Source organism: Lacerta agilis, chromosome 6 (assembly GCF_009819535.1).
Source record: "Lacerta agilis isolate rLacAgi1 chromosome 6, rLacAgi1.pri, whole genome shotgun sequence".
Classification (NCBI taxonomy): Eukaryota; Metazoa; Chordata; class Lepidosauria; order Squamata; family Lacertidae; genus Lacerta; species Lacerta agilis.
In genome coordinates this window covers 18,416,279-18,434,356 of record NC_046317.1, presented here as the reverse complement: position 1 = coordinate 18,434,356, position 18,078 = coordinate 18,416,279, and the positions used below count along the sequence as shown (strand labels likewise).

The 18,078-nt window shown below is 41.9% G+C and overlaps 1 protein-coding gene across 1 annotated transcript; it reads left to right on the top strand.

Moving 5' to 3' along the window:
- Window positions 1-753: 753 nt before the first annotated feature.
- On the top strand, window positions 754-16,860 carry RNPC3 (RNA binding region (RNP1, RRM) containing 3). Its single transcript, XM_033151494.1, is given in 19 exon segments — window positions 754-932; window positions 3,038-3,085; window positions 4,329-4,447; window positions 5,289-5,376; window positions 6,244-6,354; window positions 8,026-8,094; window positions 9,267-9,406; window positions 10,528-10,630; window positions 10,994-11,081; window positions 11,084-11,152; window positions 11,289-11,333; window positions 11,336-11,426; window positions 11,428-11,453; window positions 11,662-11,679; window positions 11,682-11,755; window positions 11,838-11,896; window positions 12,650-12,782; window positions 13,830-13,905; window positions 15,601-16,860. Coding segments are annotated over 19 exon segments (1,686 nt in total). The 5' UTR covers window positions 754-761; the 3' UTR covers window positions 15,759-16,860.
- Window positions 16,861-18,078: the final 1,218 nt, after the last annotated feature.

The following is an 18,078-nucleotide window of genomic DNA, read 5'->3' as shown; positions in this document are numbered from 1 at the left end:
TTTCGTATGCAAAACGTATGTGGATTGAAACAGTGAATTAATCCGAAAGCTATAAGGATAGATCGGCTGCAAATTTATTTAACAGCCTTTAAGCAGAGGTATAACGTTAAAGGTTCACTGTGTGTCCACAAAAAAAGAAAAAAAAAATAGAAGCAAAACCCGCACAGGATCAGCTTCAATTATTCTCTACTGAAGCAACGAGAGATGGCTTTTTGTTTCTCATCCTTCGACAACAACTCCCATCACCCCTGATCGTTGATACTGCTTCCTAAGTTTGAGAAACAGAGAAGGCTGGAAACCGACATGAAGCCGCTTCGCTTTACTACCGCCAGCACTTGAACACTTCCGCCCACTGGGACCTCCCTTTCCCCTACAGTGCATGCCCGATCCAAAGGGCATCTAGAGAAACAGCCTAAACTTCCGGTACTAAACTGAACGCAGGCAAACACTCTGTGGGTATCATTAGACAGTACAGCATAAACAACTTCATCATCATCATCATCACTGACACCGGCGAAAAGTCTTCCGCTCGCCTGCTATCAAAGGGCAAAGCAGCCCTCCAGCTCAATTGACTACCGCAGTTCTTCATCGAAAAAAGCGACGGGACGGTCCCTTTGGTCCTCACCCTCCTGAGGACGCCTTCACTCTCGCGAGATTACCTCTTCTCCCACCCGGTTCTCCGAGGTTTTCCTTCCCGGCGGCTGGCGGCGGTGGCCGGGGTTGGGGGGCCTGCAGGGCGCATGCTCAGTCCGCGAGGCGACATGGCGGCGCCCAGCTCGGAGCAGACGGCCAGGCCGCCGCGGCCGGGAAGAAGCGGGCGGATCCTGCTGGTGCGGCACCTCCCCGCCTCGCTGACGGCTTCGGAGAAGGAGAGCTTGCTGAGGCACTTCGGGGCCGCTTCCGTGCGGGTGCTGTCCGACCGCGGGAGGCTGGTAGGGAAGGCGCGGCTGGGTCGGGCCGTCGAGGCGTGAAATGCCGCCCTCGGGGGCTTCTGTCGCCTGAGGTAGCCGCGATGCCAGAGCCGCCTCTAACATTAGGCAGACTGAGGCAGTTGCCTCGGGCGGCAGAAGCTTCTAAGGTGGCGGAACCAGTGCCGGATTTACATACTAGCTAAACAAGCTATAGCTTAGGGCCCCACTCTCTTGCCTCCCACCCCATATACTTCTTATTTGTGTTTCACTATCAATATACTTCTTAATTGTATTTCAGTTCAACAATTGCTTTGACAAAATACATATTTTGTTATGTGCAAATGGCTTTAGATACCTATTAGGTCCATAAATTACCATATGACATATATTCAACGCAAAAAACAGCGACAATTCGTTGTTGACAAAGGACAGCTGAATATATCAAGGGCCCCATTACCTTCAGCAGTTTAGGGCCTATATCCGGCCCTGATTGTGATGTTAATGCTGAGAACAGCCCTGAAATCTATGGTTATAATGCAGCGCACAAATTTAATAAGAAATAAATAATACTAACACACTTGTTTGTATGTGTGTATGGATAGATAGATGGATATACACACATACACACTTTGACCATTTGTTAACACCTGGCACATGTATTTATTGCATCAAATTATAGACCACTTGCTTTAAAATAATAATGCAGTAATGATAATAATAATAATCTCTAAGTGTTGTGCGATAAGAGTTAAACTAAAATGCAATGGCCAGTGTGGCATTGCACACTAAACCAAACGTTGGGTTAGTGCAGCGGCAGAAAGGACCAGGGAGGAGCAAAGTGTCTGGGAGTTTCTCTTTGGGAGCCTGCTCACCAAGCCAAGTTTCTCCCATTTTCGTGCCTGAGTACCGTATTTTTCGGTCCATAAGGCGCTCCGGACCACAAGACGCACTTGTTTTTTAAAGGGGAAAAACCAGAAAAAAATATTTTCCTGGTTTTCCTCCTCTAAAAACACGGAGGGGAGTGCTGGAGGGGAAGCCCCTTCTCCCTTCACAGCGGCTCATCCCCGCTTCCTTAAAGGGACATGGGGACGAGGGGAGAAGGTTTCTCCCCTCCTCCCCATGTCCCTTTAAGGCAACAGGGGATAAGCCTGCTTTTGGCATCGGGGCGCAGGGTGGTGGAGAAAGCAGCAGCATCCCCGCTGTTTCCTCCACCATCCCATGCCTTGCACCGATCCCAAAAGCCTGCTTTTGGGATTGGCGGGCAGCGCGTGGGGTGGTGGAGGAAATCCTCTACCAACCTCCCTGCCGCCCACCGATCCCAAAAGCAGGCATCGCAGCTGCCTCCCCCCACCTCCCGCCGAATACGGCGGGGGATGGGGGAGGCAGCAGAGATGTTGGTGGTTCGTGCTAGCAGCTCCGTTCACGGAGCTGCTGGCACGATCCACCACATCCCCTTCGCTTCCCGCCGCCTCCCCCCATCCCCCGTCGCGTTCGGTGGGAGGTCGGGGGAAGCAGCGGAGATGTTGCTGGATCGTGCTAGCAGCTCCGCTCGCCGAAAGAAGCTTCTTTCGGTGAACGGAGGTGCTGGCATGATCCAGCAACATCGCTGCTGCCTCCCCCCACCTTCCGCCGAACGCGACGGGGGATGGGGGGAGGCAGTGGGAGCGAAGCCTTCGCTCCATAAGACGCACAGCGATTTTCCCTTCCATTTTAGGAGGGAAAAAGTGTGTCTTATGGAGCGTAAAATACGGTATATTAAGAGTGCCATGCAAAGCGGCTCAAAATATATCTACAAATGTCTATGAGTAACCTCTACTCGGAATGCAGAGCAGTGCAAAGCAGCAATCATGTATTTACTGAAACTAGGAAACTGGTTAAATAGGGGATATTCAGAGCTGGTTAGAAAACTGGACTCAAAAAGTATTGATTCCACATCTTAGATTCTCTTTCTTGGTATTCCAGTTCTAACAAGGGGAGGAGAAAGAGAGATGGTTGCCCTTCCTGTTTTGCCTTTAGGTGCAGCCACATTCATGTTTAAAAATTCCGCAGTACATTGGATTTGTGTGTTAATGTTCTCTCTGCTTATATTGGAAAATCAAAGTTTGGCATGTTCTTCCCCCCCTCAGAAACACACTGCTTTTGCTACTTTTCCGAATGAAAATGCAGCTACTCAGGTGTGTATTTGAGACCATTACAGAACTTCATTCTTTTATTTCTTTATTTCTTTTTGCTGTAGTGTTCTATGGCTGTAGGTCAAGATGTCTGCCTTTTAATACTGAAACAAAGTGTTGAAGACAAGCCTATGGCTGCAGTCTTAACCTTGCTTACCTGGGAGTAAATCCCATTGATTTCAATGGGATTTATTTCTGAGGATTGCGTTGTAAGGCTGTGATTGTTTGCATACCTACTTAGAATAAACTCCATTAAGAATGGAGGGAGGACTTGCTTAAGAGCATTCATGTTGGATAAGATTCCTCCAAAATGCTTTAGATAATTACATATTTAGGTGTTGTTAGAAAACAGCAAGGACACTTTAGCAAATGAATATTAACTGTTAGCATAAAGACGACAGAGTATGGTGCTGATGACTGTGTACATATTAGATGCTAATATTAAAATAGGCCTGCTTAACTTGTAAATGTGCAAATGCAGGCTACCTGCTAAGTTCAAGACTGTAGAGCAGGCTTCCTCAAACTCGGCCCACCAGATGTTTTGAGACTACAATTCCCATCATCCCTGACCACTGGTCCTGCTAGCTAGGGATCATGGGAGTTGTAGGCCAAAAACATCTGGAGGGCCGAGTCTGAGGAAGCCTGCTGTAGAGAACAGTAAATATATTGAGTTGCTTAGCTTTATATTTTACAGCTCTTTCTGTATTAAGATGACAGACATTCTGTTGTCATCTTAACTTTGCCTCTCCTATCTTCTATCTTCTATCTAACTTAAAAGTGTAAAATCCTTGGAGTAGGAAATTTATAAAATATATGCATATTGGCCCCATATAAACAACAAATCTATAAGTAACCTACATTATCAGAACAGAAGTATAAGTTTGAGTGTCTAGTTCAGGAAGTGGCAAGAAAGCAATTAAATCCTATAGTCATTAACAGTGCAATTTTCTGCATGTGTGGCAAGTCTTTTCTGCAATGAGAAGTAATTCTCATTGATTTTCAGCATGCCTTTCTCGCTGGTAAGTTGGTATAAAATTGAAGGCAATGGTTGGGACATTATCCATTATGGTCATTAAGGGGGATTAAATGGAAAGTTGTTGCTCTTCCCCCAAACAAACTTTCTCTCCATGTTGCTTAGTTTTTAGGCAAAGTAAATTGCAAGAGGGGAGAAGAAAGGGATAAACCGAGAGGTCAGAGTGCGTTTTAAATGTTAGTTGATTTAACTGCATGTTGTGTTCAATTGAAGGCTTTATCAAGATTGCATCAGCTCAACCTTCTAGGCCACACTCTGGTAGTTGAATATGCAAAGGACCAAGACAGTGTTTGTGCACTTAGCCAATCTTCTCAAAGCGAGAAGGACAAAAGGTATGTAGATGCTTCTGTATTTTCAAAATTCAGTGGGCTTATAATTTTTTCTAAGATTCTTGAAAATATTTTCCAAAAACTCCTTCACACTTTGCTATGGTGGATATGGGAGGGTCCAGATTGTTTCTTCAGATCCCATTGTATTAATACTTTAGATCTGAAGTGCAAGAAGTACGTACTAGTGAATGCAGTAGGACTTCCAAGTAAGTGGGGTTCGGATTACAGTCTTATTTAGGCTAGGTTCCTGTGGTTACATAGCAGATATGCTGTTCCACTCCGTTTTTACCGTGTGACCATCATACTGGGGAGATCTTGACCCATTCAAAGTAAATTTTGGTCAGATTGTCTAGGACTGGGACTGGAGAAGTTAGGAGTTCTGCCACAATGACAATTCTGTTTGATTTTTTTTCACTGAGCAAATATAGGAAGGGAAGAGAATTGAGCAGAATCAAAAAATACAGATTTTTACATATATGGATTCATCTTATTCATCACCTTTATTGGAATATAAATTACGGCTACCTCACAGAATTCAACAATGGAACAAAATAGATTTGAGTGGGGATTCATATTTATGAGCCAAAATTAGAGTTATGACTTCACAGAAACTTTCATATCTGGTCATTGATGTTGTGTTATGTTTACCCCTATTACTATTGTCCTTCATTTGGTATTTTTTCCAAATGGATGTTGCACAAGTAAAGAATGAACAGCAACAAATTTTCTTGGTGACTTTTTTTTTTTAATGCACTTTGTGTCCAAACACAGTGGGGTTCATTTACGGTTAGGGTTATTTCAACATACCTCATAATGTAGTAGATTGCTCTTGTCTGTGTTTTAGCCTTGAAGAACCAGTGAAAGAAGAGAAAGAACAGAAAGATCTAGGCTGCCTCAAGATAGAAAGTGGAATTGCTCCTAGCCATGGGTTAGTACTTCAGTTCTTATTTTGTATACAAAAATTGTTGTTGAATCCTACCTAGCCTTTAAACCATTTGTGAACATATTTAGGCAAACATATGAGAGCCCAGTAATATTTTTAACTTAGTTTCCAAAAATGAATCACATCCTCTCTGTTTCTTCAATTACATCACTATCCTTTTCTTAGTATGTTTTTTTCCTGCTACTGACTAAAACAGAAGTAGCTAATCTGCAGTTTGTCAGATGCTGTTAACCACCCAACTCCCATTGGCCCCAGTCAATAAACGATAGTTCAGAGTCCAGCAACATTGGGAGAACCAATATTAGATACTTGCATGGACATGGAACTTTCAGTAGACGTGATAAGCAACAGAGGAGACTTGTGTGCTGAAAGATTGCCACACTTAGTTGTCTGAGGGCCCCACAAACCTCTGTCTGCAGATATTTGTTGCCTGATACTACCGGTATTATTGCATATGGATTGGTATTCAAGAGCTACTACGAGTGTGTGTAGCAGCTTGCTCTCACACATTTTTTCCTATTGCATATTTGCTTTGAGTAAGGGTTAGGCCAGGTGACCTCCCAGTTCTATGATCAACATGCTTTTGAAATTCCCTTTAGTTTCAAAAAAATGGTGTCCCATGTACTGTTGGGAGTTGCTGTTCAACAAAGAGAAGTGTTATAATCCCGTGGTTGGTAAATATTCTTATTAATCCCTGGATGTCATGGAATCAGTCTCTGATGTTTTAGAATTGCTGGTTTGTGAGCTAGGGGTTTCTTTGTTTGGTGCTTTTAAACTCTAAATATTGAACTCCTAGTGAAGCTTTTTTTTAATATAGGTTTGTATCGTTTCTAAGGTTGGTTTGTTTCCCTCACAGGTTAACTTCCCTATAAATTCTTGCCTCAAATATCGATATCCCCCACCTTCCAGTACAATCCTAGCCAACATAGCAAATGCCTTGGCAAGTGTGCCTAAGTTTTATGTGCAGGTAAGTGTAGATCCCCTTCTCCAACCTAAATTCAATACATAAACCCTATACTTACTAGTATGGTAATGCTGAATTGTTATTTTAAGCAGCTGTAAATTATTGACCAGGGCTTATGTTCTGTATCTACTTATCTGGAACAAGCTCCATTGATCTCAGTGGGACTTAGCTTTTGCAGATATGTGTAGGATTCTGCTGTGAACGTTGCATCCCTCCACTCCTATTGAGTTTGTAGTGGCATCAATTAATTTGAAAGTGACTGGAAAGGAGCTCACAAATACTTTAAGTACGAGTTATTGGATCACCTTTGGCAGTAAGAATATTTTTAGTATGTTCTCATAAGCACTATTTTCAGCCATCAAAGCTACAAGCTATGGTCTGAAGGCACCATGCAGCTACCACCTTCCTCAATATATGCATGCCTGTCAGTGCCTGAATGGATTACTGGCTTTGGGATCACGTGTGCCATCGTGGATTCCATGACAGAAGTAGGTGGGATATGCATGTTCATTGCAGAATGAATCTAGGGGTGGTATTCAGCTAAGTTTGACTTGGTGTCTTAATGATAAATCACTTGATTCTTTAAAATTTCTTTCCGACCATTTTTTTAAAATGGCAAACTTCTAGTTCATATTGTTAGATGCTTGGAAGTGTGTAACCATGTTTTTATATATGTCCAAACTTGATGGTATTGTTTTACCTCCTAGGTCAAGATTTCACACCCTTTCTGTTATGATTGTTGTACATATATCTCCCTGTATTGCCAAATTATTTTATGCCAGTATCCCATCTCCCTGTGAGAAAAAGTCCTTAAATAAATCACATTAGGTAGATACTGTATATTAAATCTAGTTCTGCCTGGCAAGCACAACTTATTTTAACTTGTAGAATTATTTATTTTTAATGGTTCCAGAATTTTATGTCATGTATTCTACTCACTATTGACCCAGAGTAGAACTCCAAAGTATAGTTAGATGAGTAAAAACTTAAATACGTTGCAGGATTCCCCAAAAATAGACCAGAGGCATTTCATCCAGCAGAACTTTACTGCTACCAAAGGCAAATGAGCATAATGGTCACACATCTAATATATTCAGGATTGGCACTGTCCATAAGAAATCGAGTTGCAGCAGACTTAACTTAAACTTACAATAACTTATAATGAGACTAAACATTAACACTAAGCATACACCACACCAGAAGGAAGAGAGATAGAAAGAGAAAGTGAAACCCAGGCTCCTTCTGGCCTTACTATTATAGTCAGCATGACCTTGACAGAAAAAGATAAGAGAGCCAGTTTAAGCCAGCTGTACTCAGCTTCTCTGAAGGTAGCCGGAACATCTTGAACCTTCTGCTTGTTTCTTTCACACAGAGAAGCTACCAGAACCCTCTTGAATTAATTAGAATAGGAAAGATCTCTACACATCAGATCAATACTTTCTGTACTAAGAAATGCAAACTGACATTTTATCTTCAGATGAAATATTTCCTGCCCATTAGCTATAGGAAATATAAAACCATTATAAAATATGCAACAAGTTTTGGTCTATGTGGAATGCTTGAACTGTTGTGGCAAAGATAATATTCGTCCCATGACAATTAATGGCATGTTTACTCAAGTATTCATATTTGAGTACTTGGAGAAGATGCTAAGTTGCTGTTGTTATGTTTCAGGTTTTGCATCTTATGAACAAAATGAATCTTCCCCCTCCCTTTGGGCCAGTTACTCCTCGACCTCCTATGGTATGAAACTGTTACTACTTGAAGCACTGTGAATAAATGCAGCATTGTAGTTATAGTTTTAAGACACCCTTTCCTATAACATTTTTGGCTAGGATCCAAGTGGGAATGTGAACCTAGTGGAATTTTTGTCTCTCCCCCCTTGAACATCTGATTATCATGCCATATCAAACTGCTTTTGCAACTCCTCAGTTAGAAGTGTAACTCCATCTTTGGGTCCTGTTCTTCATTATCAAGTGGACCATAAAAGGTGTGCTTTGAAAAATAAAACGCGAATTTCCTATCGTTTCTGACATACAAGTTCAATATATTGAGTTGTTGACTCTTCTCTGAAGAAGAAGAGAAGAAGAAGAGAAGAAGAAGAAGAAGAAGAAGAAATAATAGATGCAATTGATGTAGTCAAACTCTGTACTCAAGATCTGCCCAAAGAATATTGCCCATCCATCACAACAGCTAAATCTGCACTTTACGTTGTGGTTGACCCATGGTTCTGGTGGTACAATGGTGGGATAAATTGCAGATAGATACATAAATATTCTTACCTTGTTCTTTCCTCAGTCTCCACTCTTGACCCATATTTCCTGGGTATGCTGCAGGAGTGATGCTGTAGCTATGGCCTTTTGTCCAAGGTGGCGCTGTGGGTTAAACCACAGAGTCTAGGGCTTGCTGATCAGAAGGTCGGAGGTTCGAATCCCTGCCACGGGGTGAGCTCCCATTGCTCGGTCCAGCTCCTGCCCACCTAGCAGTTCGAAGCACATCAAAGTGCAAGTAGATAATAGGGAAGGTAAATGGCGTTTCCGTGCGCTGCTCTGGTTCGCCAGAAGCGGCTTTGTCATGCTGGCCACATGACCGGAAGCTGTCTGTGGACAAACGCCGGCTCCCTTGGCCTATAGAGCGAGATGAGCGCCACAACCCCAGAGTCAGACACGACTGGACCTGATGGTCAGGGGTCCCTTTACCTTTCTTATTACTGCCCACAAGAGGGTATGTGATAATCTAATGTCAGTCACTAGACTGTGGTGCAGAACACTTGCTTGTTGAGTACTGTATATACCAGTATTCCTCTCTTCCTCTCTCTCACACACACACACTCACTCACTCACTCACTCACACACTTGCATTGAGCTGTTAACAACTGAAATACCAAAGAGGTGTACATTTAGTTCTTCCTTTAGTATGAAGAGTATATTCCTTTACCGCCTCCTATCCCCCCTCTGCCTCCTGAGGAACCTCCTTTGCCTGAAGAGGAGGACAGTCAAGACTCGAGCAAAGATGAATCTGAGTATGAAAGTGCTGATGAAGAGGAAAAAGAAAGGTTAGTGATATTTTGCAGCCTGCTGCTCACTGTGTAAAAATTGGTGTCCTTGTTTTTCTCTGCTTGCAAAGAGTTAAGTGATATTTTGCAGTCAAAGAAGAAGAAGAAGAAGAAGCCACCCACCTGACTGGGTTTCCACAGCCACTCTGGGTGGCTCCCAACAAAATAAATCTGTAAAGTTAGCAAATAGTTAAACTATGGAATTGGACTCCATAGTTTAAGAATTACCTGTGCCTTAGTAATCAATGTCTCTGTCCTCTTTCTCTCTTGAACACATAGCAATAACATAGAAGCCCAGTTTAATACCATCTATGGAGAGACTACTAGATTTGTTTTATCAAGCAGTAAATATATTTTCAACTAATTTTAAACCTTGCCAAAGTATTTAAAAAATACATTTTAACCAGAATTGAATATCAAGGTAGGGTGTTGTTGTGTTTTTAAAAAATATAATCTTTTTTTAAAAATACTGCATTTTGTGTGGTGCTTCCGCCAATAGTTACATCTCGTATCCATTAAATATATATCCCCAAAGCTTTTTGCCTTGCCCTTGAAGATCTGTAGAGCATGGAGTCAGCTGATGTAATTCAAAGAAGTGAATGGGTAGGGAAAGCATATCTCACCCTTAACTTGATAGGCATTAATTTGGTCTGTAGACCCCGCAAAATTGATCTCGATTTCAGATGCCTTCTTCTTCCCATCCCTTTCTTATAGCAAGTTTAGATCTGAGAAATAGCCTCTTCCTTCATGTGTAGTGAGGTTTGAGCTTCACTGGATTTCATCAGCACATGATCTTTTAGAGAAATTGAAACCAAAGGAGACAGCTGCTCTCGCTGCTACTTCTCTTTCATTACCAGACTCTTCTTAGGGCAGTCGTGTGTGTTACCCAATCAGTTCTCCCCAGTGCTCCATCTACCAGGGTTCAGGGTGGAAGAAATGGCAGGGTAGCCAACATCAGCTTCGTCTGCAGCAGGCATCTACTAAATAGAGTCTTCTTTTAAAAGCCAAACTCTAAAACCCTGAGGGCGGGAGGTTTGTTTCATTGATAATTTTAACTATCTCCCCCATATTTCTGTTGAAATACCTTTTTCCATAAAGTATTCAATGTGTTAATAATTCAGATTTACAAAGCTGATGGAATTGGCAACCCTCCAACCCAAACGACGGATTCCAACAAAGCCACACCGTACGAGAAAAAAGAGAAAGATAAAAGACTTATTAAATGTCTCCCAGCTTGCTTCCACAGGTATGGCTGTATGAGTATTTAATGTGGCTCATTGCTATGTAATGAGTACTTAGTTTGCACTTCCTTAGAGATATCTTGAGAAATTACCTTACTGAACTGTCCGAAAGATTCAGCAAATAAAACATAGATTGTCCAGCGTTGTGATTGTGTTATAGCACTATATTGTAAGAGACAGCATTACCAGAATATTGTAAGAGACAGCATTACCAGAATATTGCTTGTGGATCTTGCCTGTGTGAGCCTTAGCAACCCTTTTTGCAGTCCCCTTAAAGAAATGTAAAATCATTAAGGAATAAACAATTCTGTGCATAATCTTTCTTGTAAAGAAGCTTTAAACAAAGCTTTATGTTGTCTTTTTGAACAGCAATTTGCACCCAGCCCTGTCACCTTCGGATGTGTTTGAGCAGCCGCACCCTGTAGGTCTCAAAAAATTGAATTTCACATATCTTCAGAGAGCCCTGGCATTCTTCAGAAAAGCTTGGCAGAGCAGCACGACAATGGTATGCTGTGTGTGTCAACTAAAACGTGTTATATGTACATGGATTGTAGCACATCATTTGGATTTAATTTGGTTGAGGTCACTTGTGTCTCAGGATCATGTCCCAACTAAACTTTCTCTGTGTTTAATTTTCTTAGACATCTATGCAGCCATTGATGAAATATCTGGTGCAGGGTTTGGAAAATCTTACCCGCTCTCCGTTCTAATCATAAAGAAGAGACAGAAGAGGAAGAAGAAGACGATGAAATACCTTCGGAATTTGTTTCTAAAAGGAGCTAGAAAAGGCAGAGTCTCCCATAAAGGTGATTTTATACCATTAATATTTTTTTTAATGACATGGCAATGAGGATGCTGCTTTATTTAAACATGATGGCTTGTTGGCTATATTGCTAGTTGATTGGTTTTTCCCATAATATATACATTCTGTTGAGAATCAGTTTTAATTATTTAATTAAGCCTTATGGCTAAAATGGAGGATTACAGCTATAGTATTTTCTTTCTGTGCTCAAGAAATGGAAACTCTTGCTGTCTCAGAAATTATGAGCCTGGTGAGCCAAATTGCAGAATTTACGTGAAGAATCGTCTAAACAAGTTCAAAGAAAGGGTAAGTGGAATTGAGCAGAAAGGTCTGGTTTCTTCCGCAGAAGTAGCTAACTCTTCCTGCTCTGCTTTTATTTAAATCCCAGGATTTGAAGTTTATCTTTGGAAGATACGTTGACTTTTCATCAGAAACTGAACGTATAATGTAAGTGATGGCTGGGTGACTTCTTCCGTAGGTTGAGCTGCTCTTGACTTGGTGAGCCAAATGATATCCGTGAACTTGTATGTTTCCACCTATTTTCCAGTAGAGGAGTCCAGTACCCTTTTTAATGAAAGACTATAATGAGGATCATAGAGGATAATGAAACATTAGGATGGAGAGCAGCAGGGTGGGCATGGGGAGGGCTTGTACTACTTGTGACAATAGAGAGAGAAGAAGCCACTGGGCTGTGGAAGGAGAGAGTCGAGTCATAGAAATGTGGCCGAGAAAGTGAGATTGTGGGAAGGGATAAATTGTGCACTGGGAAAAAATAGGGCACGGAGAAAGGAATTAGGAGAATTGGGAAGACAGCTAAGGATTTTGCAAAGGAGGGGTGTGGGAAAGAGCGTAGATGTGTACCAACTGAGGATGCTGTTCTTTTAACAGAACTGTGATTCTATTATAGAATGTTTCTATTAACAGAACTGCAATTTTATTCCATGGGTGCCACAGCTTGGGAAGCTGAAATGTATAGTGAGAATTGGGGACTTCTAGAAAACTCAGAAGATACAGTACCTGTTTTGTCAGAATTGTGCAGGAACCTGAGCAGGCTGTTTGTACAGCAGGACTCTTCTATAGTCCTATTGACTGTTTCTATATGAACTGAGAGAACTACTGAAACGAATCATGGCTCCTTCCTTAATCTGTCGCGATATGTACTGGGAAGCTGGAGCATTTACGTCTTGCAATTTATCCTAGGTTTGATATACGCTTAATGAAAGAAGGCCGTATGAAAGGACAAGCATTTGTTGGGCTTCCCAATGAAGGAGCAGCTGCAAAAGCTTTGAAAGAAGTCAATGGATATGTTTTATTTGACAAGCCTATGGTGGTTGTATCCTTTTCTTTAAAAAGAAAGAAAAAAACACTTCCCATTTCATTTTCAGTTAAATATTGGGCCTGCTTTTAGAATCTTGCTTTTGGTCTCATATATGCCCAGAGCTAGCAAGGTTTCTTTGCATATTATTTGTCCCCATTTAAATTGTAGGCAAACACAGATATGGTTGTTGCAGCACAGGTGAGAGGGAAGGGAGCAAACCAGCTGGCAGAGCCCTTCATTCATTTACCCTTTTCCTGTGTTCCTCAGCCCTCTCCACTGCCACCAAAGGGACACATTTATTTTCCTGGCTGCCTTCACTAAAGCAGCGCTCAAACTTTTGTCTCCTGTGTAGTTCTTTCCAGCCAGCTTTCTTGTACTGGCTTGAGTGGAACCCAGTAAAGTCATGGAGTGAGAATCAAGGCAATCGGACCATCCACAAATTTTGTTCTTGCTAAAAAAAAGGGGGAAACCAGTTATTAAAACAGTTACTGGCCCATTTTGCACATGGCAATAAGCCAGGGCTGGTGAACCTGTCGGACTCCTACTCACATCAGCCTCAGCCAGCATGGCCAGTTGTCAGGGATGATGGGAGTCGCAGTCCAGAAATATCTGGAGGGGTCACAGCTCCCACCTCCGTAGTAAGCCGTAGTCAGAAATAAACCATAGCTTATCATGAACAAAAGTTTGCTGGTGCATACTGCTCACTGTTCCTGCTTCACATACACCCTCCAACTCCACCCGCCCCAGCCTCTTCTCCATTCCTCTGTTGTTCCGGCTCCACAATGTCTTGGTTCTGGTTGCATCAACACAGCAGCGATTTTTTAACATAAATCTTTCTCTGCAGCACTAAGAAGGCAAAGTGGGGTAGATTTTTCTCCCATCTCCAGCTGAGGTGGTCTAACAAGCTTTTTTAGTTTTAATAAACGGAGATTAAGAAGTATTGTAAATTTGTGATCCTTTGTGTCCCGTAGCCTTTGTTTCTTGCAAACCCCCCCCCCCTGCTTATAAATTGTTCTTGTTAACGCTTGCCGTCAAGACTTCTATTCCTTAATAAAATGCAAGCAATTTGCTCGATCTGCGAGACCAAAGCCGGATCCCAAAGAGGAGAGAGAAAAGATAAGGGGAGAAGACCCTGAAGGTAAGTAAACTCCCTTGTATTCCATTTTGCCCTCCTAACTTTAAAAAATGCAAAACACGGAGAGCATGGCTCTATTGCCTCTGAAGTGGTGAACCTGACTTAGAAAACTAGGTGGTGAGATGTGTTCGCCACTGGCTTCCTTCCTGATGCGCCAGCTTTTGATGTGCAACAGGAATCTCCTTGTGTGGGCAAGGTTCCATCAATGTGTCATCAAAGTGGTACAATCCAGACACAGGTTTGCTTTCCAGTGACAAACAGGCCTTGACCACCAACAGGAGCTGGTTTAAGAAAAGACTTCTAACTTCTGCTTGATCAACAGCAGCAGAGCGCAAATGAATTTGGCCTTTGGGCTCGTCTTCCTCTGTTCTCCTAGAACTGGGGTCCCTGGCCCTTGATCTAAGATGAGTTGTACAGCTGCTACTTGGGCTCTGTACTTGGAATTCTCCCCCAGAAGACTTTGCCCGGTGCCTACTGCTTGAATCGCTTTGATACCATTATGATACTGCATGTTTTATGTTTGTAAACTGCCCTTAGGATTTGGTTTCTTGAAGATGCAATAACTAACAGCAGGTGGCCCTAGACGCAGAAAATATTTTTTTAAAAAAAAGACACATCTAGCCAGTCGAGTATGCACGTAGTGTTGCAAATGACCATCTGGAAGCAAATCGGAGCGTTGGTTTTGAGTGTTTTCATCCGTATTTTCCAGTAATCACAACGTTCCTTTTTGTTTACCAGCCTGAATTGCTGATGGTCATAGATGGAAAAAAACTGGCAAATTGCAGGTTGAGCACACTGCTGAAGTTTGACCTTTATAAATAAAATTGCATTCTGTTGTGGTACTGGCTTCCGTAACCTTGTATCCTTTGCTAAAACAATTGTATAATTTCCGTCAGTTGTTTAGCAAAAATAGCTACAGATGAAAATAAAGTATCCATTGCAGTGCAGTGTCATTTTAAAGACGGATATTTCTTATTGCTGGGGTGCTGTAACTTTGATAGCCAGTCAGAAATTGTGCTTGCCCTTCTCCTGAAGGGGGAGGGACAGATTCTCGACTCGCAACCTTCTTTGGATCTGCATAACAGCAGAGGCAAGTTTCTGTCTCCTTCCAAGTTTGTCTCTCTCCAAGGATCAGTGCAAGATTGGGGGAAATCCTCTTTTTCTCTCCTCCCCTGATCTCACCAGAATAGCAATGTGCAGCACAGTGCCATAAGCAGGAGATAGGCTCCACTCAAGGAATACGAATGTTACAAAAACCACTCTTTCCCAATTGGTTTTTATGCTTAAAACAAGAGCAAAAAGTAGCAGACAAAAATTGTCTCATGATAAGTGGCCTCCTGATGCATCATTTCCCAGAAAATATTTTTAACAGATACCTTTGGTATGGCTAGGTAGCCAGCAGAATTGTAGCCGTACCATGCTAATACGTTCTAGCACAAACACCAGCGGCGCTGGCTAACTTCTAGCAAAAACTACATTGGAGACAGAAATGCTTAGCTTTTGAACATGGCAAAATTGTACTGATTGAATAGTTAATACTATATTCTTTGTATTGGATTCAGAGCTGTTCTCCCGAGTTCCTGGTGCATTTGGTCTGAAGATTTAAAAATGACCACTGTTTTAAAATAGGTAGTCTAAAGAATGAAAGCTGTAACAGAGAATAAAAGGATTAAACCGCATTCTGCTGTTCTTCTTTAGAAACATTCCTGCCTAAATACTGCAGTAATACTGTGTCATGCAAAGTGTATCCTTTCTTGCTGTATCCTTTTTTTGTATATATACATCTTTTTTTTTCTAGTAAAAGGTTCTGGTGTTCTCTTAGCATTGCGCTAGGTGGTCATCTAGCAGATCTCTAGTAATGGTTTGTTATTTTACTAAACATAACCCCTGTTTGTTAACTTACCAGGGTGCCCATGGAAGTTTATAGCCTTAAAATGCACTTTTCAAAAATTCCTCATATTAACAATAGCACAGTTTTGGGCCACCAGGCCTTCAGCAAGTGTAAACCTCTCTGCTTACGTTGGTAGAGTTTTAAATGCTGTTTACCAACTGAAGATCTGGCCTCAACTGTATATTTTTAATCATTGCATCATTGCCGTCTTCCAATCTCATTGTGTCCAGAGGAAAACAACAACGCCTCCATAGCAAAGTAATACAATATGCATCTTTAGCTGTTTTTTGTAATCCTCCTTATTGGATAGAGCAGCAGGTGAAGCGGTATAAATGGAGCAAACTAAATTATCTTCTACTTAGTCTTTCTTGCTTCTTTCTCATTTGTTCTCAGGCTAGCGCTATCTTCTGTGTAAGCATTACAGTAAAATACAGCTCTTCCAGAGACAGTTTTAGCCTTGGATCCATTAGAACTCAGAACCACAGCCCTGCAAAAGGAAATGCTCTTTCCATTTACAGAAGGGGTCTGCATGGGTCCCATCCTGATGGGATGTTGTAGGGCAGTTTTTGTTAACCTTTTTCCTGCAGCCATCCCCTATTGCATTCCGTACTCTTCCTAAGGGTTCTCCAAACCTGTGGAATAGCTTTTGCTGGCGGTAGGGTGTTTTTGAGGGAAGATGGATTTGGTAAAAATTCCCTCTCCCCCTTTGCCCATAGCAGGAGCAGATTTTTGCTCACGAGCTCCCTGTATCTTAGCCTTAGTTTTTCTTATTATCCATACTTTTTAGCTTTCTAGTTTAGAAATGTGTGTTTTCAATGCGCCTTTAAATCGTTCCAGGTTCGTTTTGAGTTCCGTGTCTTTCAAGCTCTGGGAAGAAGATGCACGGTCGGCCGAACTATTCAACAGTGCGTAAAAGCATTTAACATGTATTTAAAACACGACACAAATGTTCTGCTAACCTTAGGTGTGTTGTGTGCTTTTAAACAATGGAAGACCTTGCAGCAAGTCACATAGCGGATGTGGAAAATGTTTCAATTAAAGATCTAATAAATTATTCACTTTTGCATAGTTTCTGTGTTCTTTTTCTTTGCCAAAGCATTCATTTTTTTCACACAACAAATGACATTCAACCACTATACCATAACCCTGTTTTCAGCTCAAAAGCATATTCTCCTTTTTATCACTTCACTTCCCAAAGATACTTGAATACCTATGCATATTGGAAGCTGAGACCTTGAAGCTCGGAGTAGAAAATGCCCCATATTCATTCTTAAAATGGAAGAGGAAGGTTCCTGTCAGCACTTGTCCTAGTTCAGAAATGCAAATATTAAAGTGCAGCTAGAATTAAGTTAGGGACGGACTTGTCCCCCCTATTTCCACATGGATGTTTCAAAGTAGGAAGGAGGGAATAGCTCAGTACGGCACAGGACTTTTAATCTCAGGGTCGTGGGTTTGAGCTCCACATTGGCAAAAGATTCCTACACTGCAGGGGGGTTAGACTAGATGACCCTTATGGTCCCTTCCAGCTCTACAATTCTATGTAGATTATTTAGGCTAATGCTGGAGAAATCTTAAGGAAACTGCTCTAAAGCATCACAAATAGATTGAGTACTTGCAAGGTGGAGGGAAGGCCACTTTACCTTCTTGTTTTAATACACTTTGCAGCTATTCCAAGCATATTTACACTGCCACACCCTTTAAAGGTTATTTTTAAAATTGTGCAATTTTATGTCCAAAGGGCCAGATTATTATTTTAAAAAATGGCTGCATCCATGTTGCATTGGTGAGGATAGTTCTCTTTTTGTCCATAGTGTGGTTTTATGCAGTTACACGAGAAGTATTTTTACCCAGTAGGGTGGTGGTGCTGAGCTTTGAAGCTGCCCAAGCAAAAGGAAGAGGCAACACACATGATCCCATCTCCAAAATGCAATGATTGAACCAGACCTTGAGAAGGTTGAGTTGTATGTTCCGTTCCAAAGATTGGGATCAATGGGATGAAGGAGGGAGCATTACACAAAATGGTATTTTACGATCACAGTGGTTGGAGCACAGAGAGAAAACTCCACAGTGCTTCTGCAGCAGCACAACCAGACACCTTCATCTGCCCCAGTTGCAACAAAACATGTCTCTCCCATATCCGGTCTCTACGGCCACAGCAGGTGCTGTAACTCCCCAACGCTTCGACCACCCCTGAAGGCTCACTCTTCCATTGTCTCCCGAGACAGAGGGATGCCAATGTTCCATTCCAAAGATTGCTTCAGTGGGATGAAGGGGGACGCATTACT